Raw genomic sequence first — 26,685 nt, 5'->3', positions numbered from 1 at the left:
AAGCTACGCACGTCTGTTCTGTCCGTCCTCCATGTCCTTCTAAAAGGGCTAAATATTTTGTACCAGACATAGTGTACCCTGGGGTTCCATATTTTCTCAAATAAACCAATTTTGTTATTCAAAACAGCAGATAATTATTCATGTATCATTATCCCTGTCAGTCCACATCAAACAGAATGGACGAAGACTGCAATTGCTATGCCAGAAATATAAATGAGATTATTTTTTTACTATGTTTCTGTGCTTCCTCTATGGGTTGGTTTAGAAGAGCCTGCCATGAAGATTTTCTAAGGTTGGTTTGGGTTATAGAATGCAGGAAGTTATATACCCAAATCCAAAGCCTTTTAAACTTTGGGCATCTCCACTAGATGTGATATGCTGAACTTTCTTGCCCCCATCCCCTGAAGCAATTACGGTAGGTGCCAGAGATGTAGGAGGCTATGTTTGTAGGTACCATGTACCAACCTAAAAACACTTTATGGTTGGCTTTATTAAGTATTAATATATGACTTAGAGGCAGCTCATGATCCTCACTTTGATATCACTACTATTTCTTATTGTCCTACAGAATACTGCATTTAGTCTATACAATCTGCTATTCATCATCTGTCCCAAAAGTAAATTTTATTTCTGTATTTCAGAGAAATTAGCTGGTTTGCTGGTTCACACAATACAAAATTACTATATCTTATATTTGCACAGTTTGGATCCTTAGTACAATTAGGCATTTTATTTATTTTTTCCTCTTAATCATTCTCTATTTTAAAGTGGAGTTCCACCCACTTTTACAACTCTTCAGCATCCCTCACTAAACTGTGCACTGTAAACGAATTGGATATTTAAAATTTTTTTTTCTCAGCGCTACTGTATATCTGCTGTATTCATTTTTTACTTCCTCCTCCCTGGCCGCGGCCCATCGCATCATTTCCTGTTTGCAATGCCTTCGGGGAAGGGGCAGCAACTTCCTCTGACACTGCCGTTGCTATGGAAACCTGACCTGAAACCTATTACACTGCTTGTGCTGCACTGAGCATGTGCGAGATCTGCAAGGATGAGATCCAGGAAGAAATATAGTCTGGCTTCAGATGCCCAGACTTAAGATGGCCACGGCCTGCTGTAAGTTTATAAAATAACAAACTACTGCTATAAACTAACAAAACAGACCTTAGTTTACAGACTAACTTTACTAGAATACATTAAGCTTGTGTATTATAGGGGTATTTTTATTTAAAAAGTATAATTTCGGCCGGAACACCACTTTAAATGTGGCTTTATTATGTGGTGATTCATTACTATTATTTATTTTTTATGTGGCTTTATTTTATTGGAGTTCAATTACTACATCCAAATTGGTTGTTAGCTTTGCAAGTAAAATCTCCCTTAGCTTTGTAAATGAAGTGAAGCTCTGCTGACTTCCATCATTCAATTATGTGCAAGCATAAATATGTTTTTTTTAAATTATTTGTGCGTGGTTGGGTATTCATTTCAAGGTGAATTTTCACCACATTTAACAAGCTAAGGGAAAATAAATTTGCAAAGTAAAAATGTCTTGCAAAGTGAACAGCTTGTTTGCCTTTAGTAAATCAATGCAATTGTTTCATTCGTTTTTCTAAAATATTAACTACATCCAGCCTATAATAATAAAAGGGCTTGGTGGGACTGCTGCCATTTCAGGTGGACATCATATGACATGCTCATAGTCGTGTGCCTTGTGTACACCCTATGGGGCACACAGCTGTGCAATCTGTGACCCGCTGTGTCACAGAGGAACACAGATCAGTGTACTGGGCCACTGTGCGTGGTCCTGGTACCATGTGATCACTATGACTAATCAATTTGATGACATATCAGTTGTAAACAATAGCTTGTCATTCATAGCCATTGTGTACTCAGTGATTGGTCACATTGATCACATAGTACAGGGCCAATTTACAGTGGACCTGTTGTACCATGTGATAGCTGTGGCCAAACACAGCTATAACAATAGTACATAATGACACATGAATGGATGCCATTCAAAAAGTAAAAATAATGGCTTATGCAGTGATCATCACTATAATAAGCAATCATAGTGTAAAAAAAAATCTTGATCATCTTCCCAGAGCAATACATGGTAACACAACTGCTGGTGACATAATGTAAAAAAAAAGGTTTAAAAAAAAATCCTTTTTCTTGCATACTGTTGGCAGTCAGTGTCCTTGATCACCGCCATACCAGTCATATTATTATTATTTTATTTAGTTTCTTAATTTTCCAAAAATTGTGACAAAAAAATTACAATTTTAAAAAACTCACAACGCCTCTTAATAAATACCTTGGGGTGTCTACTTTCCAAAAAGGGGTTTCCTGGCATTTTAGGGCCTCAAGAAACAAGATAAGTTATCAGTACATCAGGATTGATCATTTTTCAGTTATATATACCACAGTCTGTAGACTCTATAACTTTCACACACACTGAATAATATACACTGATTTGGTTATTTAAAAAAAAAGAAAATGTCGTGGAATACAATTTGGCCTTCAAAATACATTTTTTTCAAAATTTTCTGTATTTTCATTTATATAGGAAAAAATAAAGAAAAACAGTGGTGATTAAATACCACCAAAAGAAAGATCTTTCTAAAAAATGATAACAATTTCATTTGGTTACAGTGTTGCATGACTGAGTAATTGGCAGTCAAAGTGTGACAGTGCTGGAAACTGAAAACTGGCCTGGAAGGAATGGGGTGAAAGTGTCCGGTATTGAAGTGGTTAAAAAAGATTGGTACATCTAGAACCGATATTGCAGTTTCTGATGTTGGAGAGTTAATTCACCTAACTTTTCCAACACTTTCTCAGCTGACGTTATGCACATGTTGTTGATGTTTATAAGAATACCATTTAGAAGTATGAGGGACACTTTTGGATGCAATTGCAGTACATGTTGTGTTTATTGGATGTTGGAAATCCTTCAAAAGCTGAAGTTTAGATGAAGGCATGTAATTAAGGGAATAGGGAAAATCAAAATTAATTCACTTCCCAGGGCTTGCTCATGCCACATCTGTAAATAGAACTATTAAAGTGGTTGTAAAGCCTTAGGGGTTTTTTACCCTAATGCACTCCTGGCTCTGTCCCTCCTCACTGCACAGACTGATAGCAATGGGAGCCATTGGCAGCCGCTGTTGTCAATCAAATTCTGACATGAGGGAGTAGGGGGTGGAGCCAAGCTGCCCTGTCTGTGTTAATGGATGCAGACAAGGTGGCTCGGCAGCGAACCCACATAAGTGTCCCCACAGGGCAGCTTCCTATGAGGACACTGGCAGAAGAAGTGGAGCCAGGAGTGCTGGCGGGGGAACCCAGAAGAAGAGGATCAGGGCTGCTCTGTGCAAAACTATTGCACAGAGCAGGTAAGTATGATATGTTTGTTATTATAAAGGAAAAGAAGAACCTTTAATGTTACTTTAACTCCATGAACCATACAAATTATAAAAAGAACTGACTATGCCTTGGATGAATATAGGTCATTTGAAACTTGCATCCTGGATATTTATGTTGCAAGAGAAATATAGTTTGCATAACAATAGACAAAACTTTTTCCGTTGGTTTTGGATAGAGTAAGGAAGGGTCAGAACATTAGGAGTTGATTTACTAAAACTGGAGAGTGCAAAATCTGCTGCAGCTCTGCATAGAAACCAATCAGCTTCCAGTTTTTTTGTCAAAACTTAACTGTACAAGCCGAAGCTAGAAGCTGATTGGCTACCATGCACAACTGCCTCATATTTTGCACTCTCCAATTTTAGTAAATCAACCCCTTAATGTCTGTGACCACAGAGGAGAGATTTCTTCTGACTTTGTGTGTGGTCGCTGAGACAGGAAGAAAGGAAAATCTTGCTAACAAAAATAAAAAAAGAACTATTATGACACAGAAAGAGTGGGAAAAGATCAGAGTACCTAACAGTTTTTTTATGCTGTGTGTATCTCTACTTATTTGATTCTCCTCACTTTCTATGTGGTCACTGAAATGGGTTTTAACCTTTCTTCATGTTAATAAAAAAGATGTTTTTAATGTTGCTTGTGTCCCTGCTGGAAAGATTTTCCCTGTAACAGGAAGTGAGGAGAAATCTCTAGGAAAGCAATAAAAAGTGACAAGGCTCTATCACAAACCCACTCTATTTCAAATAAATGAAAAATGTACATGAACTTTAAAGTGGTTGTAAAACTCAGACATGAAATATGAACAAAACATATTCCTCTATAGTGTACTTGGCTCAATTAAGAGCACAATGTGTTATTTCTGTCTGTTAGCAGCATGAATCACTTCTGAAAAGTTTTCCTGACACCAAGAGAAAAATGGTGACAGGGAAGAATCTCCAGCAGATTGACAGCCTCAGCTATGTTCCTGCGTGTTGTGTGGAGGAGGGTGTGTCCCTTCCCTCCAATCAGCTCTCAGAATCTCTCCTCACTGAGCTCTGCAGAGTGTAACTTTAGCTCTCCGTCCCCTTTTTTCTGAACTCTTATGCCCTGTGCACACGGTCGGACATTGATCGGACATTCTGACAACAAAATCCATGGATTTTTTCTGACGGGTGTTGGCTCAAACTTGTCTTGCATACACATGGTCACACAAAGTTGTCGGAAAATCCGATCATTCTAAACGCGGTGACATATAACACATACGTCAGGACTATAAACAGGGCAGTAGCTAATAGCTTTAGTCTCTTAATTTATTCTGAGCATGCGTGGAACTTTGTGCATCGGATCTGTGTACACACGATCGGAAATTCCGACAATGGATTTTGTTGTCAGAAAATTTTATAGCAAGCTCTCAAACTTTGTGTGTCAGAAATTCTGATGGAAAATGTGTGATGGAGCCTACACATGGTCGGAATTTCCGACAACAAAGTCCTCTTACACATTTTCCGTCGGAAAATCCGACCGTGTGTACAGGGCATTAGACAACCTTTATAATTCAGCACTTTGAACAGTTGTAGAGAAGAGAGGGTGCAGATAGACAAGTACAACTTATGTAGGAGGATTTGTTTCATCTCTGTGTATCACCTGAGGCCAGTCACTTCACTGGGTATATGTAAGGGTTTACAACCACTTTAAGTTCTGAAATAGTTCTGCATTCTAACATATTAATACTTTTGCTTGATTCTCTTTCAGTTTTCATTGTTTGATGACCAGGAAATTAATATGGCTGCTGTGCTGCCTAAAACTATTTGTGCCAAGAGAAAACCTTGATGTCACAGTTACAATACCAAACTTCAGATAAGCACATCACATCCATCAGTCTTATCATGTTCTCTGATGAGAAAAAGAGCCGCTCTACCTCAAGCTATTTCCTATTTAATCCTGGCGAGCACATTGGACAGTCATGGTTTCCTAATCTGAATAGAAGAGGAAATTCTATTCACTATTCCATGACCTTGACTGATTTCCGAGCTGTGTGGAGCATATTTTTCCTCAGGAAGATCAGCACTATATAATTATAATGCTTTCAGTTCATTAGGGACTTTCATCTAAAGAGCAAATATGGTCAAGGAAAATATGCAAGAGAGTGTAGTAGTGGTCATGTTTAAAAGTTTGTTTAATCAACTGATGCCATTGCCACCATCAGCTGGTATGGGTAATTACAAAGATAGCACAAAATAATATTCCTCCAGCACATTATATTGCACTGCACTCATTTCTTACAAAACATATTGTGAAAAGTCTACTTCATTTTAAAGCCCAAGATATGTAGTAGATATAGGAGCCACCTGCTGAAGGTTATACGCACATTCAACACCTTGCCAATTTCTTACAATTTTTTACAATGTGCTAGTAGGGCATATATAAGACATAACCCATTACTTTAGACTTCACATGCTTTCTATGCAACCTCTATAGCAAGATGTATATAGATAATGATATTAATGTTTGTGAGCATTTCTTAAACATACTTGTCTGTGTTGGGAAGTAATATAAAACAGAAGATAGAGATTGTTTTGACTCTACATGGAAATAATTTTTTTTTTTAATTTACACAAGTTAGTAAATAAGGTCCACTACCTGTATCTCTACCCTGTTCTCTACCAAACACAAGCTTCCTAAGCCTAACTTTAGGTGAAAGAATCCAGATGCTATTTATCAGGATATTTATTTTTTTCAAGTGTAACTAGGTTAACGGTGGAGCAGGACTTGGGGGAGAAACAGGCTTAAGCGTTAGAGTTACGTTAAAGAGGAAGTAAACTTTCAGGTATTTTTTGTATCTTCAGGTAACCCTACAATAAGGCTTACCAATAGGTACTGTAAATATCTCCTAAACGTGTGCCGTTTAGGAGATATTTACTGTATACTGCGCTGATGATTTCATCGGTGCATGCGCTCTGAAGGAATGGCCGCCTGTGCCATTTCTTCAGGAGCCTGTGCCATGACCGGTGGCTCCCGCACGCATGCGGGAGTGAAGTCACCCGGCTCCGGCCAGTCACACAGCCGGAGTCCGCGGCCCCGGCCTCCAGTGGGGATGAAGAGGGCTTTGTTTGCAGGTAAGTGTCACATAATGTGCTAGTATGCGATGCATACTAGCACATTATGCCTTTACTTTACAGGTAAAAAAAAAAAAAAACCCAGCGTTTACTTCATCTTGAAGTGATAAGAGCTAAAGTGTAGCTATAGTCATTTTTGTTTTTGTTTTGGGTAGAGTAGGGAATGGTTTAAATCCCTGTCAACTATTTTGTTTTCACTGCCTCATCAGACACATCAGAAAGTTAGAGGAAGTCTTTCAAAAGTGAGAGAAAATCCCCTAAGCCCTCGTTCACACTGAACACGGCTTTGAAATCGTGTGAGTTCATCTGAACTTGCACGACTTCAAAGCAGCATTTCAGTCCGACTTCAGGGGCGACCATTGCGGGTTCATGCACAGATGTCTATTGAAATCGCCCCTGAAGTTGCCAAAAGTAGTGCAGGAACTACTTTTGGAAATCAGTGCGGCATCGCAAAGTCGGCATCACACTGATTGGGACGCTTCTTTTGCCAGCAATAGGCTTTGATTGATGACCTGTCAAATCGCATGTCAAATCGCACCAATGTGAACAGGGGCTGAGGCATAATTAACACCAAAACAGGTGATCCCATTTGGAAGATTTCTCCTCAACTTCTCATGTGATGATCACTGTAAATTGTATTTCCCATGACTTGTGTTTTGCAATAATAAAAAAGTGCTGTAATCCCTTCAAAGCACTTTATGCAGCTTTGTTACTTTAAAATGTTTAAAATATGTGTAAGAGGTGTTATTCAAGCATGGTATTTTTTCACTGTTTTTGTTTCACATCTGTAATTTTACATACAGTTAAGTGCCCCATGATTTTCCTAGCAATAAAAACCTTGACAAAAGCTCTAACCATTTCCTACACCATCCAAAACTGAAAAAAAGTTATGTCTAAAGATATAATTTAACTTTAGGGTAAGCCTTTTGGTTAAGGTTAAGTGCCAAGTGAAAGGTTGAGTGTTCATTTTTGGGAGTAGGTTAGGTGTTTGGATTATATAAAGGACAGCTAAAGCGGCAGAATGACAATACATATTAGAGATAGTTGAAAGTTGGGTGCTTTGAGTGAACAGGTAAAATTAAGATTTGCCTTGGCTACTGCAATTTTTTTTTTTCCTTTATGAAAGAAAGCATAAAAAAAATATAGTTAAAGGATAAGTTCATCTTTGGAACATGTTACATCTTCCACCCATTTTAGGATGGAACATGTATCATGTTCCAGCATCTGCACCTTCTTCCTACAATCCCCCCTCCCTGTACCAGCAAGCAGGGGATCTTCTACCTGCATCCGCTGTCACAATTTGCAAATAGTGTGGCTGTGCAGGGCTCTGCCCACAAAGCCATGTCATTCATTCATATTTTTCTGCAAAAAAATGTGCATTTATTATTCTTTACAAAAGGTGAACTTAGCCTTTAAGGGACATCCTTTTAATTGTTTATTTTAAATTGTATTGCACATTTTACAGATAGCTAGATAGATAGATAGATAGATAGATAGATAGATAGATAGATAGATAGATAGATAGATAGATAGATAGATAGATAGATAGATAGCTAGATAGATAGATAGATAGATAGATAGATAGATAGATAGATAGATAGATAGATAGATAGATAGATAGATAGATAGATAGATAGATAGATAGATAGATAGATAGATAGATAGATAGATAGATAGATAGATATTTTTAAGGCATATAACAGTCTAGTAACAAACTAAACTTTCTCTGCAACACAATGTCATACTAAGCAGTTTTACTGTAATAAGCCCTCCTTTGTCAAATAATGATTTACAGCAAGGTTCAATCATCCATAGACACACTTTGAGTGCACAGTTGAGCATAATGGAAATGAATACCTGAAATTAAAATGAAGCTGCACTAGCTCTAGAAGTCTGCTCCAATGTGGTTCTAATTATAAAGCATGTAACATGTTCCAGTTACAGGCTTACTTTTGAACGTGTTCATGTTTGTTCCCAGCGGTCCTACAAGAGCTATATATTAACCACCTGTAGCAAGATTAAAAACATTATTCTAAACTAAACTTGCCAATTTTGCACAGAACATTAGTCCAGGCTATACATGTCTTGTTATTTTTAACAATGCCATCTGGATTTTTATAGACTGGTCAGGATAATCAAATATACTGCCTGAATTTATCTGTCTGTATTTATCCCACACATTTAAAACCCATCTTTTTACCAGATTTTATTGACATATACTGTATAGTATTATTTAACATGTAAATCCATTGTTAATCACATTGTCCAGCGATGCAGATTCATGTCAATCACCACTTGGAGCTGTCTTCTGGAATGTACACAAAGGAGCCAGGGATGGTGGCTAACATTTTTTACTACATAGAAATAGTATACAAGACAATATGATAAAAACAAAGTGTAGGCCATACAATACAGAACTGATATTTTATGTGTATGATTGATTGCAGAGGAGGATGCAAAACCGCAGGCAATTAGAAAGGAGATCCCAACATGTTTCGGAATGTATCAAATTCCTTCTTCAGGTGATGATGATCCAAAAGTACTGTATTGTCTAAAGGTGCAATAATAACATTATCAATATAAATTCACAAAAGCGTATAGAGTATATATATCAACAAAGGGATTATAGATAACAGCATGGCATAGCCCTACAGGAAACAGAATCAGAATCCGAACATACTTACAAGCATGGCTATACATGATCTAAGTCACAAACTGGTTCATATGATGCTTCAAAAGTGCCCCACCGCATTCACATTATCCCATGAGTGGAATGGTGCAGAAAAGGGGCTGGTAGATGGTATCCCTGAACCAAGACAAATGTCGTAGCACCAAGAGAGGGAGACCAAGAGGCGCCAGCGTCAGCAAAGTGCTCACGATCGCATGGGAAGGAGACGGTCCTGAAGAGTAAATAGTGTATGGTCTAATAACTGTGTGCCCTCAATTAAAGATAGAAATAAGTATAGAAATCTATATTTATTACTACAGGCATACCCCACTTTTAAGTACACAATGGATGGGGTTTATTTACTAAAGCTGGAAAGTGCAAAATCAGGCTCACTTCTGCATAGAAACCAATGAGCTTCTAACCCAGCTTGTTCAATTAAGCTTTGGCAATAAAACCTGAAAGCTCATTGGTTTCTATGCAGAAGTGAGCCTGATTTTGCACTTTCCAGCTTTAGTAAATAAACTCCATTGTGTACTTAAACGTGGGGTATGTCTGTATCTTTAATTGAGGGGATACTATCTACCTGCCCCTCTTCTGCACCATTCCACTCATGGGGTAATGTGAATGCAGTGGGGCACTTTTGAAGTATCATATGAACCAGTTTGTGACTTAGATCAAGTATAGCCATGCTTGTAAGTATGTTCGGATTCTGATTCAGTTTCCTGTTGAGCTATGCCATGCTGTTATCTATAATCCATTTGTCGTTATATATACCCTATACGCTTTTGTGAATTTATATTGATAATGTTATTATTGTACCTTTAGACTATATTGTACTTTTGGATCATCATCACCTGAAGAAGGAATTTGATACATTTTGAAACATGTTGGGATCTCCTTTCTAATTGCCTGCGGTTTTGCATCCTCCTCTGAGATCAATCGCACACATAAGATATCAGTTCTGTATTGTATGGACTATACACTGTTTTTATCGTATTATCTTGTATACTATTTTTATGTATTAATAAATTTGCACTTTATTACACTTTCTACTTTGTCTGGTGTGACCATTGCCCCCAAAGTCCCGGGGGCATTTCTGTACATTTCCTTAACGTTCAGACAAACGCCCAAACATGAAAGGTTCCCCACTGAAATACATCCCCACTAGATAGTCAGTGCTCTATAACAGAATAAATACAAATAATCTGAAGCAGATTATTTTTTGTTTTATCATTTCAGATTTTAATAAAAAATGAGATTTGAGTACCATACTGTTCCATTACATTTTTGCTTTCTTCCACTGTGACCTACACATGGCTACTTTGGGAAGCATGGCTCAAATAACTTTATGTATACACCTAAGAACTATGTAAGACACTTGAGGTACAGTGTTAGGAATTTATTTACTGTTACATTTAATCCAGATATTGTACAGATTAAATAATTCTGCATACTTTGTATTACAGCTACACATATTATGCACATGTACACTTATGACACCACTTACCCTCTTAGTGTTTTCTTCCTCTTGTGCACTTCTGAACTCCTGTTCCAAGTCAATTTCATTGAATAACCCCACTTCCTCACAGTTTTTCAAGAACCGAGTTGGAGTTGGTGTTTGATCTGTGAAAAAAAGTTACAATCAGATTATTATTACAACTTTCTTTTTCACTAGATTAAAAGCATTTTTTCAATGCCACATCATAATCTGGCGTATGCATATTATGTAAGATGCTCTGCCCACATAGCTATTCATCCTAAACACACGATAAATAACAGGAAACCTTTGGAACAATGACTGTCTCCTGTATGATCGTTCAGGTTGTACATATGGGGATGTTTGTTAATGAAGGACTATTTTTATGGCCACTTGCACCTGACTAAGAATGCAAAAGGACCCCTTGAGTACAGTGCATATTAGTGCAATCTGTGCACATGATATAACTGTAAAGTATATAATTTTATATTACATTACTGCAACAATTAATTGTACATGAGAAAGTTCAGAGGTATGTTCTGCAACCAATTTACATGTATAAAAACTTGATAGTTTAAAGCTTTTCACGCCACAAGGTCTCCTACTGACCCAAAGATATTTCAAGACATAGCAGCTGTTCTAGCAGCATGTATACATGGGTGGCATGATACATTCATTTGATTCACTTCTTCAACATATATAAAATAACCTGTACTCATATCAGTATATCTAATGATGCCCCATTTGTATGCTTGGCTCTAGAGAAACACATTTGAGAGGCACTGGGAATGCTTGTTTGTGCAGTTCAAAATGTTTGCAAGTGAGCTCACTGGCTTTAGTAAGGCAGTTCTTGGACAGACCGCCTTCAATGAGCATAGAAAACAAAGGGTAAAAGAGTGCAAAGATGCCTTTATTTATTTATAATTTGCAAAAAAACAGCCAATGCATTTCGGGGGCAACAAAACTCTCATTGTATTAGGGCACAGAATAGGATAAAGACTTGTATGGCCTCAGAAAGACTTTATAACCAAATGAATCTATATATGATTTGTGAACAAATAAGTTGATGACCAAGCAAATACAAATAAATTGGCAATTGTGGTAACACATATTAGCATACAAAATGACTAACAGTAAGGGCTAAACATAAAATGACATGTAACACCAGGGTTAGCAAAAACAGTAGCAGCACCACCTAAAGTATAACAGTGAACAGCAATAAAGCTTGAAATTGCTGGGACTATACTGCCAGTGTGCACGAATGGCGGCTACGCTAGGCCTAAACCTACTCAGTAAAGGGGAAGAAGGGAACTCGCAAGATGTTGGGGTAAAGGGCAGTCCTTAAAATTTATCGGCTGTTGTTGGGGCCCTTTAAATGAACGTTGCTGCACTTATGATAGTTTTTTAAACTTGCATGCAGTAAGATGATGTGTCTGGACTGGGATCTGAAGCCATGACTTCTGCTGCATCCAGAGGTAACTCTTTTAGCTGAGCCACCTGGAATGCTGGACAGCATTCTGTCTGATTTGTTGGATAATCTTGCCTTGTGCCTTGTTTCTGGTGAACCTTGAACTCCTTGCTCCTCCCATGTACTTCCTATTTAATCCATGCTTTTGTACTTCCTGTTTGCCAGATTATTGTGCTCTCTCCAGCCAATATCATGTTCCTTTGCATACTTGCAGCTGTCCTTATTTCCACTAGCACTTGCTACCGGCCTTTTGCTTGTTGCTCAACTAGGCTATTGCTTGATCCCAACCTGCAACCATTCATTATCAAACTTTGGCTTGTTCCCCGACTATGTTTTTGCTTATTTACAACCTGCAACCATTTGTTACCGAACTTTGGCTTGTTTACTCACTATGCTTCTGCTTGATCCCTACCTGCTATATCTGCTACTGGACGCTAGCTTGCTCACCTCCCGGTGGGGTAATCCTGAAGACCGTGACCTGGTACTAACACACAGCAAAACCCATTTGCACTGCCAGGAGCTCTGGTGAATACTGTTTAATGCTTAGACCCTGCACATCGGGTGAGCCCATGTCATCCAGCTGGTCGGTGGGAGCCTTTCACTGCTATAGCTTATGGTCTCTGAGCCTGACCCCTGACTGTGACATGATGGAAGGTACAATACAGTTCAGTACAAGGTGAAGTAGAGCAGGCCAGAGATAGTAATAGTGCAGTACAACCGCAGCTCAGAGCTGGTAATGGTGCAAAATACATTTGATGGTAGTGAGGTACAGAGTTGCTATGGAAGGGGAGCAGATTGGGTACCCTTAGTGTCCTGCTCTTAGGGACTTGGTTACTGCTAATAGTAAAAGCGGGCCAGTGGCCCTCTCACCAACTTCCGGAGGTGGTGATAAGCTCCTGCGGTGGAAGGAAGACCCCCCAGTCTTTTCCTGGTGATGCTGCAATTCAATTGGCTGAAGTGAAGTGCCGGATGAATGCTCCTGTCTCCCTGTGGCAAACCAACAAGGTCAGCGGGCCTAGAGATTTCTGTAAATCTCGCTCCCAAGCTCAGGCTACTATGAAACTAACATGGTCTCCTACTCGCAGTCAACAGCACAAACAGGTGTGTGTGTGTGCGCATTGACTTCTGCGGCACCAAGAGAGTAGGCTTTCTTGGGAAATTTAATAAAAACTCCTTGTAGCTCCTCCTGCTGATCAGGTCTATTGGAACCTGTAGCTCAGAGAGTCAGTTGTTCCATTACATGGCTGCTTCCTCAGACTACACCTTCCAGGTATCCTGGCACTCTGCAATAAAGCCTGTGGGTCAACTTGACATAGCTTCTACCCATGCTGGCCAGAGGAGGGTCATGCAGTACAAATTAATATCACAGAAGAGGGAGAGCGGTAAATAGGGAGCAATGTATCCTTCTCCATACTGCCATAGCCTAGTACCTGGCTACAATTGTACTCAGTGGCAGCTTGTATGCTGGAGCCAAGTGAGTTATCCAGTACTAGTGGGTATGGCTGAGCAAGTAACTCATTTACCTTCCTCACAAAGGTTGAGTTTTGTCACATGGGGGCCAGAGAAGGAAAGCCAGCCTTGTGTAAGCTCCAACCAATCTGACTTAAATGCTTCACAGGGCTTCTTGATTTGGCTTTAGGAACAGGGGCCAGGGTAATGAAAGCAAAGCAAGTCTTGTGATCAGAAATGGGGAAGGGAGCGCTTGACCTATTAAGGGGAATCTGTTATCTTACCCTGAATGGATTTTGAAAAGAAATTTATCTGGGAGTGCAGCAGTATAATTAATGATGAAATTAGAGTCTTATAAACCCAGGCACAGCTGCTAGATCTTTTACATTACATGGATCTTCTGGCCTTGTGGGTGCACGGCAGCAACAGTGTTTGCAGACATATCGGTGTAGGCAGGATGACAGAAGACAAAACAGATAATTCATGTTAAATACAGTTAACCCAACTGACAATGGTAGCCAAGTACGATCTCTTGCCAAAGGTAAAATACTGGCATCTACTGTGGCATCAACCTGGCCCCACAGCAACAATACCACTCTAGCTACATAAATATACAAACTTTTCAGGGAAAAACCCAAAAATGAACTACTATATTAGCAATGAGCATGCTCCACATTTTTTTTTTGCACATCAAGTTAATTGGTGCAATCTAAATAGCATGCAGGTTCACTCAAATTGGTTCATGCTTCACTACTAAGCTGCACATTATATACAATACATGAATCAGCAAACATAAGCACCCACAAATATAAAGTGCAGGAGTTATTTTACATTATGTTTATCAATATTTATTCAAAAGTACTCATAACTGTATAGAAATTGAAATACCAAAAAAGTCTTCTAATTTTGCCTCTTACTGCTCAGCGCTGTTAATCAAATTTGGCTACATGTGGATTACAATAAGCACTTGGCAATATTTTTATATTGATATAATTGGATAGGACTGCAGCTGTGTTTTTTACCACAAGACCACATTTAAATATCTTAAAGCTCAACTAAGACCTCATAGCAAAAAACATCAATATTGCATTCCCCTGCTCCTAAGTAATCTCTATTTAAAAAAAAAAAAAAGTTCTAACACAAACTAATATGATCTTTTATGTTCCCAGTTCCGGTTTTGATAATTGGTATGCTAAATCCTCTTTGCATGCTGGTCGCTGACTGGTCTTGTTGTCCTCCTTCTCCTGGATGTCATCACACCTGCAATTCATCAGTGCAGGACCAATGTCAATGTCCTCAGGATGGGATGTGGGTGCTGAGGTAGTTCCCACCTACATTCCAGCACTGAAGATTAAAGTACGCAGCTGTTGTGAAACCATGGGTTAAAGTATTAGTCATTTTTAAAAAAACAGGTTGACATACACTCACCGGCCACTTTATTAGGTACACCCAATTGCTTGGTAACACAAATTGCTAATCAGTAAATTACATGGCAGCAACTCAATACATATAGGCATCTAGACGTGGTGAAAACAACTTGCTGAAGTTTAAACCGAGCATCAGAATGGGGAAGAAAGGGGATTTAAGTGACTTTGAACGTGGCATAGTTGTTGGACCAACGGGCTGATCGGAGTATTTCAAAAACTGCTGATCTACTGGGATTTCCACACACAACCATCTCTAGGGTTTACAGAGAATGGTCTGAAAAAGAGAAAATATCCAGTGAGTTGCTGTTGTGTGGATGAAAATGCTTGTTGATGTCAGAGGTCAGAGGAGAATGGGCAGACTGGTTCCAGATGATAGAAAGGCAACCAAGGTATGGAGAATACCATCTCTGAATGCACAACACATCAAACCTTGAATGGGCTACAGCAGCAGAAGACCACACTGAGTGCCACTCCTGTCAGCTAGGATAAGGAAACTGAGGCTACAATTAGCACAGACTCACCAAAATTGGACAACAGAAGATTGGAAAAACATTGCCTGGTCTGATAAGTCTCGATTTCAGCTGCGACATTCAGATGGTAGGGTCAGAATTTGGCATAAACAACATGAAAGCATGGATCCATCCTGCCTTATATCAACAGTGTGGTGTAATTATGTGGGACACATAATTCTTCTTGGCACACGTTGGGCCCCTTAATACCAACTGAGCATCATTAAAACACCACCGCCTACCTGGATATTGTTGTTGACCATGTCCATCCTTTTATGACTACAGTGTACCCATCTTCTGATGGCTACATCCAGCAGGATAATGCACCACGTCACAAAGCTCAAATCATCTCAAACTGGTATCTTGAACATGACAATGAGGTCAGTGTACTCCAATGGCCTCCACAGTCAAAGATCTCAATCCAATAGAGCACCTTTGGGATGTGGTGAAACGGGATACTCGCATCATGGATGTGCAACCGAAAAATCTGCAGCAGCTGAGTGATGCTATCATGTCAATATGGACCAAAATCTCTGAGGAATGTTTCCAGCACCTTGTTGAATCTATGCCACGAAGAATTAAGGTAGTTCTGAAGACAAAAAGGGGTCCAACGATACTAGCAAGATGTATCTAATAAAGTGGCCAGTGAGCGTATGTGGCTGTAGTTCAGATTCAATAAGGACAGACTTCTTAAACTTTTACATAATTATTAAATAAAATAATTTACATACATTTTATATAAACCAGCTTTAAGTTGATATGGTTATCCAAAATACCAAGTAAGTGAAATTTAGCAATAATTAATGACAAGCGTATGTCACATAAAATACAACATATGCTGTTCAGCAAAAAGTACCATACCGGTGCTGCAATATGTAAACATAATTCAATTTTCAATTAATAATATTAATATATTACAGTCACACAGCCGCTTTCCTCACATTTTATTCAAAACTATTACAGGTGGCATGAGCAAGAGAAAGAAAACAAGTGAAATGGTTCTATTTATACAAACCACCACATTTCAATTTACACCTGTTCTATGAAGGTGATACTTTTCAAATTGTTTCCAGAATTCCAGACTTGGATGATTTTGTACTTGTGAACCAGCGCTAGACCATTAATGAATTTTTCTTACACTTCTCTCCTTCAGTTTCACTGTTGGTAAAATTAAATTCTGTAGCATATTTTACTGAAAACAAAATACACTCCAGCTTACATGCCACCTGTTCTACTCATACAGCCTGCTTTGCTGGCTTTGAATCTGCCAGTGTTTAAAATGTAAGGCTGAACTTTGGACTGGTGGTGTAAATAATGCCCATGCAGTGGGCCTCCCCACAAATAATCCATAGGATCCATAGTTTAAGAATCAATACTATAGATAAAACAAGAAATTAACCTGTACAGTGTTCTGGGGGAGGGGCACTGCATTTAACAGCAGCCTGGATTGTGGCTTTAAAGTGTAAAAAATCCTAGAATAAAAATGTCATATATTATATATTGAAGTTTACCATTCCTTAGATGTGGTGTCTGCATTCATCTTCATTTTTCAGGCTTTTCTTCCTTTACTTTCACCTGGTGATCCTGCCAGTAACACTCTTCCTATCCTAGGGGGACCATGCCCACTAATTATCTTGTATTTATGGAGAAGTAGCATTGTCACACTAGGACTGGAACTATTTAAAGACCCCTGATGGGTTTTACTTCCTCTTCATTTCCCTGCAAAGGTAAAGCATAATGGGCTACTATGCATTGCATAGTAGCCCATTGTGTGTCACTTACCTAAAACCGAAGCCTGCGATGTCCCCGCTGTCCCCACTAGCAGCGAGCATCCATCTTCGCTCCTCTTCCTTCTGGGGCCGCGAACTCCGGCTCTGTGACTGGCCGGAGTCACGTGACGTCACTCCTGCGCATGCGCGTGGGAGCCGCCAGTCACTTTCTAAAGTGCGCATGTGCCGTAGACATCGGAACGGAACGTGCGCTGTAGACATCGGCGCATTGTAAATATCTCCTAAAACGTGGAGGTTTAGGAGATATTTCCAGCACCTACAGGTAAGTCTTAATATAGGCTTACCTGTAGGTAAAATTGGTTGTACAGGGTGTACAACCACTTTGAGAACCAGAGAACCCCTCCCCTTTTTTCTTTTCTTCATAACATAGAGGTTATGGAGACTTCCTACCAGAAATCTAATGAGCTGGTAAATTCCTTTCCCTCTTTGCTGACTGCTATCAGTAAGCATTGTATACAGCTCTCTCTGTACTATAGAATACCCCTTCCTCTTCTTCATAACATATTGCCAGGTGTTCTGTAGTTCACAGAGAAAACTGGGAACAATGCTTCCTGATAGTAGTCAAAGGAGACAGAGATCAAAGGAAGTTACCAGCTCATTAGATTTCTGGCAGGATCAACAGATTTTGTATTGCACTCATTAAACAGATACAACAAAAAGCGTTCAATTTTATGTTCAACAAATAAAAAGGGAAAAAATAAGAGATGTTCGTTGCTGGAGATTACATACGCTTTAAAGGGGTTGTAAAGTCAGAAGGTTTTTTTTTCTTAATACACATGCATTAAGATAAAAAGCCTTCTGTGTGCAGCAGCCCCCCTCTGCCATCCTGCACTATCCCTCCTGATTGGCTGAGACACAGCAGCGGCGCCATTGGCTCCCGCTGCTGTCAATCAAAGTCAGTTAGCCAATCAGGAGAGAGAGGGGGCAGGGCTGAACCACAGCTCTGGACCACTACATGGAGCAGCAGCTCGGCTCAGGTGCCCTCATAGCAAGCTGCTTGCTGTGGGGGCACTCAACAGGGAGGAGGGGCCAGGAGCACAGAAGAGGGACCCAAGAAGAGGAGGATCTGGGCTGCTCTGTGCAAATCCACTGCGCAGGGCAGGTAAGTATCACATGTTTGTTATTTTTATAGAAAAAACAAAACAAGACTTTACAATCACTTTGAGTCAATATAACTTCCTGTCCCTGTGAGGCCCCTAGAAGTAATGTCACTAAGACAGGAAATCCTTACGCCCAAGTGCAAAAAGATTTTTTTAGGCTTTGCACAAAAGTGGGAGGGGTTAGAACACTATTCCTAAATATGTTCCCTCCCCCTCCTCCTACCTAATCTGCCTAACCTGTGTAAAAAAGATCTGTATACGTGCCTTTTTTTTTAGTCTTCTCCAGTCTGGTCACATGATCCTGCAGCTCCAGTTCCCCTGTGTCAGTGAGTAGCGGGGAGAGAAGAAATTGCTGACAGGGCTTGGTCATGGGAGCCTAAGGGTTATGTCACAGCACCCAGATTTCCGAGCCATTGTCAAGCGCTCCATGAAACAGGGGGGCTGGAGTTGCAGGAGCATGTGACTGGACTGGACTAAAAAAAGGTAAGTACACAGATCTTTTTTTTTCACAGGGTAGAAAGGATAGGTAGGAGGAGGAGGAGGGGACATTTTTAGGAATAGTCAGTGTTAGGCTCGGTTCACACTAGGACGACTTGTCAGGCGACCTAGGTCGCCTGACAAGTAGCGTCCCGTTCAGTACAATGGAACCATTCTAATCGGAGCGACGCAAGTCGCTCTGACTTAGAAAAAGGTTCCTGTACGACTTTGGGGGCGACTTGGGGCGACTTGCATAGACTTCTATACAGAAGTCGTTTTGCAAGTCGCCCGGGCAGTCGTGTGCAGGTCACCTCGGTGAGGCGACCTGCAAGTCGTGCCGCCTCTGGTGTGAACCGAGGCTTAGGCTCGAACTCCACTTCTAGTGACAGGGTGTGTCAAGTACATAAAACAATGGGATAGCTTTCTGATGGGGACAGAGCCCACAGCAAAGGCATATTTATTTATTAGAGTGGGATGGACTATCATCAACAATCATCAGGTTTTTATTGCTTTCTGTGGGGTAGATTTACTAAAAACTGGAGAGTGCAAAATCTGGTGCAACTCTGCATAGAAACCAATCCACCTCAAGGTTTTATTGTCAAAGCTTACTTGAACAAGCCAAAGTTAGAAGCTGATTGGCTCCCATGCACAGTTGCACCAGATTTTTCACTCTTCAGTTTTAGTAAATCAACCGATGTATCTTCCTATCTCGTGATATCCGTGTCCTTGCATTTCCTATACTGGTGTCAGACTCAAAAACAAGAGAAAATTTCCCCACTGAGGACATACACAGCAATAAAAACATAACCCAAGATTGGACTCTTAATGAATCAATCAAAAACGCAAAAATATGTTTTGGCTTTAACAACACAATGGGTTAAGTTTTTCCTTCCATGCCTGCCGTAAATCTGCCATTATTTATAGGCCACAGCACACAAAATGGGTTTCTCAACTGCTGTAAGTCACAGGTCCATGTTACAAATTGTTCCTTCACGTGTAACTTTGCCAAGAAACTTGGCAAACATTCTACGGATTAAAATGGATATGTGATTCTGAGCAACAGTTTCAAAATTCAAAACGTACATTTAAAGACGCAAACTGCTTGCAAGTCAGAAAAGTTGGTTTCATTGGAAATAGAAACCCTGGACATTTTTTAGGAGCGTATTATATATGCATGTTTACAGTCACCCAGGGCTCAGAAAAACTGCGTTATTTTATAGGACGTGATACATTTTAATGAACCTACATACCAATCTTACAAGGTGTTCTTAAAAGGACTGTATGATAAAAAATAAACAATGGCCCAAAGTAATCCATCATCCATAAAACACATAATAAACAAAAAACACAAGGACAAACACATAGTTCAGCACAAATTGCCCTTATTTATGAAAGTGTCTGTGGGGAACACTGTCTCAAGTCTGTGTTGCTTCATTACAGCTAATCAAATTGAAACATGGAATGGAAAGTGAGTTTGAGGATGAACATTTGCATCTGATTTGTTGCTATAGGCTAAGACAGACTGTGTCAGTTTATTCTTCAGACAGGTTGATAAATTGTGAGCAATGGCTGTTTAAGTACAAAGTGCAAATCTACTAAAAATGTATACATCAGTTTAATAGACCCCAGTTGGTTCAGTCACCCCCTCGATTCTCATATCATATAGTGGCATGGAGATCTCCATACAAGCATCCCCTCCTACACTTACACGCTTGCTTACACTTATGCCGCGTACACGCGATCGGACTTTACGACAACAAAACCGTGGAATTTTGTTCGAAGGTTGGTGGCTATAACTTGTCTTGCATATACACGGTCACACAAATGTTGGCCAACAATTTTGAACGTGGGGAACGCAGTGACGTACAAGACGTACGACGAGCCGATAAACAGGAAGTTCAATAGTCATGTTATAGCTCCATTACGAACGCTAGTTTTACAAGAACAAGCACTTCCGGCTCGTACTTGATTCAGAGCATGCGTGAACTTTTGTGCGATGGACTTGTGTACACATGATCAGAAGGTCCGACATCAAAGTTTTGTTGGCGGAAAATTTGAGAACATGCTAGCCAACATTTGTTGGCGGAAAGTCCGCCAACAAATGTTTGATGGAGCATACACACGGTCGGACTTTTAGCCAACAAGCTCACATCAACATTTCCCGTCGGAAAATCCGATTGTGTGTACGCGGCATTACACTCCAACACCTAATGGCTTCACTTGGCCACTTGTTGACCTGCTTATTTTAAATTCATGTTCTCTGTTTAATATGTAGAATCCAGCCAGAAGCACATGACCTTATAGTTTATCTTACAAATAAGGGAAAATGTTAAGGCTGTGGCAGGGTGGTTGGAGCAAAGATCTTTAGGGCATGGAATATTAATAAAAGCAGCAGGTAATCCTAGTCAAACTCCACTTAAAGAGTTAAATACACAATTCAAATACATGCAAGTGCATTGTTTAACCTTTCAATGGATTTTTAATCCTGTTCAGACAGTCTTGTGACCCAGACTACCCTGCTAGATACAATACAGCCAGTGACCTAATTTTTTACTGCTGCAGTTAAGCATTGCAACTTGGTCTAGAACCCATCCCCATTGCTTATAATTAGAAAATGAAGGAGCACTACTGTGATGAAGTTATTCCTGTGCTCCCCCTCAAATAGGTATGCCCACAGTATTGGACTGCCAGTACTGTGCAAAGTCTACCTCTCCCGGTGTGAGTTCTACTGTACAGGGGATTACAGTAAGCTAAAATAAAGACAAATGAAAGGAAAGAGGAAGAGTTTTCTAGGAACCCCTTTTCCTCATGGGATTACGACAGGGGGCAGTTTCAAGGCTCCCCCTTGTGTGCCAGAGGCGCACATGGGGCCTGGTTTAGGTTTAGTGGCCTGAGGTGAGGTCACATGGCCTATAGGGGTTAGGCCATGTGAGTCTTGCCGCTGTTTATACAGGCACACAGAGACCGTGGCTAGGATTGGCTGATTTGAGGTAAGGTCAGGGGTGGACTGACCATTCAGGCACTCGGGCACTGCCCGAGGGTCCCATGCCACTAAGGGGCCCCATCAGGGTTGCCAGCCTCAATAGAACCAGGGACAGTATGTGAAAATCTGTGTTTTTTAAAAAATCCCAAGATTATGGCTGCCCCGCCTCTCCAGTACCTTTTCAGTGTGTGTATGTGTATTCTGTGTGTGTATATTGTGTGTGTATATTGTGTGTGTGTATACTGTATGTGTGTGTATGTATCCTGTGTGGCACCATAATCTATTGCCTGGGGGCCCCATGATCTCCTATTGCCCGGGGGCCCCTTAATCTCCTATTGCCCGGGGGCCCCATAATCTCCTATTGCCCGGGGCCCCATGAGTTGTCAGTCCGCCCCTGGGTAAGGTCGCTTGGCATACTAGGGTTAGGCCATGTGAACCTTACCTCAGAATTTTCCAGAAACCCCTGAGCCTGCCTATAAAAAGGGGGTTCCGTGAGGGGGAGCTCATTCGCCTCAGAAGGCACAGCCATGGTGCTCCCCACCCTCCCACCCAAAAAAAAAAAAATATATATATCAAAATAAAATGTTTCTTTGTCGTGGCCAATATTGTGTGGTGGTGTCACCTTGAAGTCAAGGGGGACAGTTGGAATACTATGAAAGTGGACCTGAGTTTAAATGACTGGGTCTGAAAGTGTGTAAGTAAAGTTAAGTTTATTCAGGAAGTTTAAAGTTTTTAATTCTTTATGATACCGCTTAAGCCATGGTGGCTAAGCTGTTTTGTCATTTCTTGCAATATTATTTATTTAATCAAGATATAATATCTTTTAAACCAACAATAAACGGCCGTGGCCAGTTATTATCCAAGCTTTGTGTCTGGTGTATTCTTTTTTGGTAAGCTGCCTTCCTCTCTGTTGTCCCATCAAAATTCTTATATGAATTAAAATCATACACACATTTAACTTTATTTTCATTCAATACATAACTGGATTATATGAGGAAGAAGGTAATCCTTCGAAACGTGTCAGCCAGCAGTGGTTCGCACATCCTCTCTTCAGGATCAGGATCTGGAGACTGCTATCAGTAGACGGATTGTCATAGGTGTGGTTTTCTTTCCATCCTTGTGAGTAGTTTTTACTATTTTTTTTTCTAATAAATATATCAAAGGATAATGCACAAGGCTGGTGCGCCCTCTTTTTTCGATTCTCTTTTTAGCCTACATGTATGTCATATGTATATGCATGTATGACACTGCTCATTCCTAATAGCCAATATGTATGTCATAGAGAATTCACAGCCAATATCTATGTCAAGCACAGCAATAGCAATTAACAGCTTTATATATTTAAGCATATGTGCAGCCTGCTAAGTGATAGGTGGTGACAAGGGTCACTTTAAACGTGCTGTGAAAAATGAAAGCTGGAGAATGGGATTGAACTTGATTGCTTTTTCTGAAAGATAATTTTAGGTAGAACTTTAGTGCTATAAAGTGGAACTAAACCTTCATTTTTTTAAAATGGTGAACTGGCAGCTTTTTTTGTCTCGTATGCAACAATACAAACTTACCTGCCTGCTTGCATTTTTCTACCGAATGTAAACTGAGCTGCGCATGCACAGCTGCAGCATGCATTCCTGGCACACTTGTTGTGCCGGAATGACTGACTCCCATGCCTGTGGATGACATCTGCTGGCCAATCAAGAGGCTGAAAAATCGGTACCCGGTAGAAGAGTAGAAGATGACAGCAGCTTGCAAGGGATGTAACCACTACATCACTGGAAGTTTAAGGTAAATATACGGGGGGGGGGGGGTTAGTTCCACTTTAAATATAAACAAATAGCTTGTAGCTTGTTTATCAGTGGCTGGCTGACTCTTTTGCATTCTCAAAGACATGTATAGAGAGAAAAGCAGTTCTGATGTGAACAAGTGTTACTATGCACAAGATCTCAATCAAGTTCAAACATTCCGTTTTTTATTTTTTATTTTTTTTTCTCATATAGGATTTTAGAGTTAATTTATGGGTTTGGAGATATTTTGTGTGTTAGGGATGAATGGGCTCAAATCGTACTGCACTGAATCGCATGTGAATTGCACAGGAATGCGGTTTGGTTCCTGTGCAATTCACATGCGGGTTATAGTGTGAACCAAGACAGGAAGTGGGTAACTAACAGAATCACCAGGTGAAATAAGGGGAAAAAAGCTGAAAAAGAAAACTAATTCAGCTGCCACACCTAAGGACATTTTTGTGTTAGGTAACCTGGGGCCCTCCAGCTGTTGCAGAATTACGAGATCCATCATGCCTCTGGGAGTAATTGTAACTGTCAGCCTTGCAATGCCTCATGGGAAATGTAGTTTCACAACAGCTGAAGGGCCTCAGGTTGCCTACCCCTGGTTTAATATTACTTTAAGAAGTCCAAATAAGCTCAAATAGTGGTTTTACATGCTTTTACTATTGATTTAAAAATGTTGTTAGAAACGCAAATGGTTACATTTATTCAAAACATAATTTTCCTAATAAATATTAGAAAGGGGAAAACAAAGGAAGTGCCACCTAGGGTTTTAATGGCAAGGTACATAAAATCACTCACAAGATGAAGTACTAGGTGGTTATGTTACCTGACAGCATGTTATCATTCTTTATTGAAGGGAACTTCAAGGTCATTTCGTGCTTATGCCTGTGAATCATCAGGTGATCCTCGGTGGGGAACCTCTGTAAGATAAAACATATACATACATATATATAGAGCATGTAATAAATCCGTGTCACTTTGAGCTGTGCAGGTAACACAATCACTTGATGTCTTCTAAGACATAAATAAGTAACCAGAAATTACTTACAGTGGGTGTTAACTTACAGAAAGAATTCTAAATCAATTACCTACTTGTTAGGCATGGACAATATGAAGGAAGAGCTGACAGCCTACAGACAGGGAGGAAACACTTAAAACAATCCAGTCTTTGTTAACTGAGGCAATCATAGTCATTTACACAGTGAGAGGATGAAGAAACAAATCTACCTTACCCAAATGGTATAAATCATTCATTTGGGAATGGGAGACTTTGAAAAAGTATTTTCTATAGTTGACAATCACATCATGTCACATGAAAGCCAGCCGGAAGACTTGAGCTACTCATACATGTAACTCATACTCATACATGTACCAATTGGGTAATTGCTCTGCATGCATGTGTGATCTAACCCAAAATAATTTTTGTATGTTGCAGGGACGTAGATAAGGGGGTCAGGGGGGTCAGGGAGGGTCTGCCCCCCGCCCCCCCCCCCCCCCCCCCCGCTCCCCCAGAGCAGTTACTGACTATCTGGTATAGGGAGAGACTGTAAAAAAACAGGGAGCTTTGCTTCCGTCTGTAATTGTACAGAAGAAACTCCTCACGGTTTCCTCCTCCTCCCTCCAATCAACTGATAATGGAATCAAATAGAAACATTAGAGAGCCAGAAAACATTAAATGTGGACCTTTCAACTAATTCCACCCCCACTTATTACTTTACAAAAAGAAGTTTAATGTTTTTGTAAATACCTGTGCAGGACCTGCTTATTTCCCTCTTTCTCACCTAGGCAAGATGGAATACACACACCGTGTCCTAGAAGCCAGCAGAAGTAAACCATACATGGAACAGGGACACCCAGCACACTCAGGAACAGTACAGGAAGGCCTGTCCTGCACTTTGGCACTGCCTGTGCACAGCTGAAAATAATAATGAGGTCTGGCTACCAGGTAAGATGTGGACCTAGAAATGGAGCTTATCCCACCCAAAGCTCCCAAGAATCCAGAACAGAGGTTACTAGACAAAAAATTTGTTTTCACTATATCAGTAAAAAACCCTGTAGCTCTAGGTGACATGTACACATTGTCCACAATCCTGCCAGCCAGTGCTACATTTATATATATATATATATACCCTGTTTCCCCAAAAATAAGACCTAGCGTGATTGTCAGTGATGGCTGCAATATAAGCCCTACCCCCCAAATAAGCCCTACCCTGTTTCCCTGAAAATAAGCCCTACCCTGAAAATAAGACCTACAAGGATTGTAAGTAGGGCTTACTTGGGAGGTAGGGCTTATATTGCAGCCATCACCGACAATCACGCTAGGTCTTATTTTCGGGAAAACAGGGTATATATATATATATATATATATATATATATATATATATATATATATATATAAACACACAGGGTTTTTTTCTCAGAGAATAGGTGCAGGTACTCTCTCTTTCTGAATTACCCCTTATCTTTGTCCCCTACCCACCTCCAAGCACCCTCCCTTGGTTCCAACCACCTACCCGACTCCCAGCAGTGGCAGCCCGTCCATTAGGAGCGCACAGGCGCCGCCCCCCCGTCCATGCATCAGGCCCCTAATCTACATACAGGGCATGGATTCCAATGGGGGGGTTGAAGCAATTGATTAGAGCCAGAGGCTCTAATAGGCTTCAAAAAATGGTGGGCTTGGGGCGCACAGTACTGCGCCCCAAGCCCACCCAGTTGTGTGATTCTCCTCCCAGGCAACCAGGAAGCGGGTCTTGAGACCCGTTTCCTGATTGGCTGAAAGGAGAAGCAATCTTTTTGGAAAAGGGGGAGGGGGGAGGAGGAGGGAGGAGACACACAGTCTGAGGAGAAGCAGAGGAAGACCGACCAACCCACCAGCCACCACAATGGCTCACCCGAAGTGGCTCAGCGGCTCTGTGTAGTTGCTTTTTTAATGAGCTCTACAACCTGTTGTACATTTGAGGTTCCTGAGGTCCCAGAGTTTGTATTCATGTGACAGTCAGTGGTATATGTTGAATACAGCTCCCATTAGACAGAGCAATCACACT

General features: G+C 40.4%; 1 protein-coding gene across 2 annotated transcripts in view; it reads right to left on the bottom strand.

Annotated features, from left to right (window-relative positions):
• CREB5 (cAMP responsive element binding protein 5) overlaps positions 1 to 26,685 on the bottom strand; it is a 620,787-nt gene that overhangs the window by 448,604 nt on the left and 145,498 nt on the right. For both annotated transcript variants that reach the window (XM_073630162.1, XM_073630163.1), the window contains exons 3-4: positions 24,468 to 24,561; positions 10,685 to 10,800 (exon numbers count right to left, since the gene is read on the bottom strand). In XM_073630162.1, the coding sequence (XP_073486263.1) occupies positions 10,685 to 10,800; positions 24,468 to 24,561 (210 nt within the window). The remainder of the gene's footprint in view (positions 1 to 10,684; positions 10,801 to 24,467; positions 24,562 to 26,685) is intronic.

This window comes from Aquarana catesbeiana, linkage group LG05, assembly GCF_042186555.1.
Source record: "Aquarana catesbeiana isolate 2022-GZ linkage group LG05, ASM4218655v1, whole genome shotgun sequence".
Classification (NCBI taxonomy): Eukaryota; Metazoa; Chordata; class Amphibia; order Anura; family Ranidae; genus Aquarana; species Aquarana catesbeiana.
Note: the sequence above shows the minus strand (reverse complement) of the source record. Positions and strands in the feature narration are given on the sequence as shown.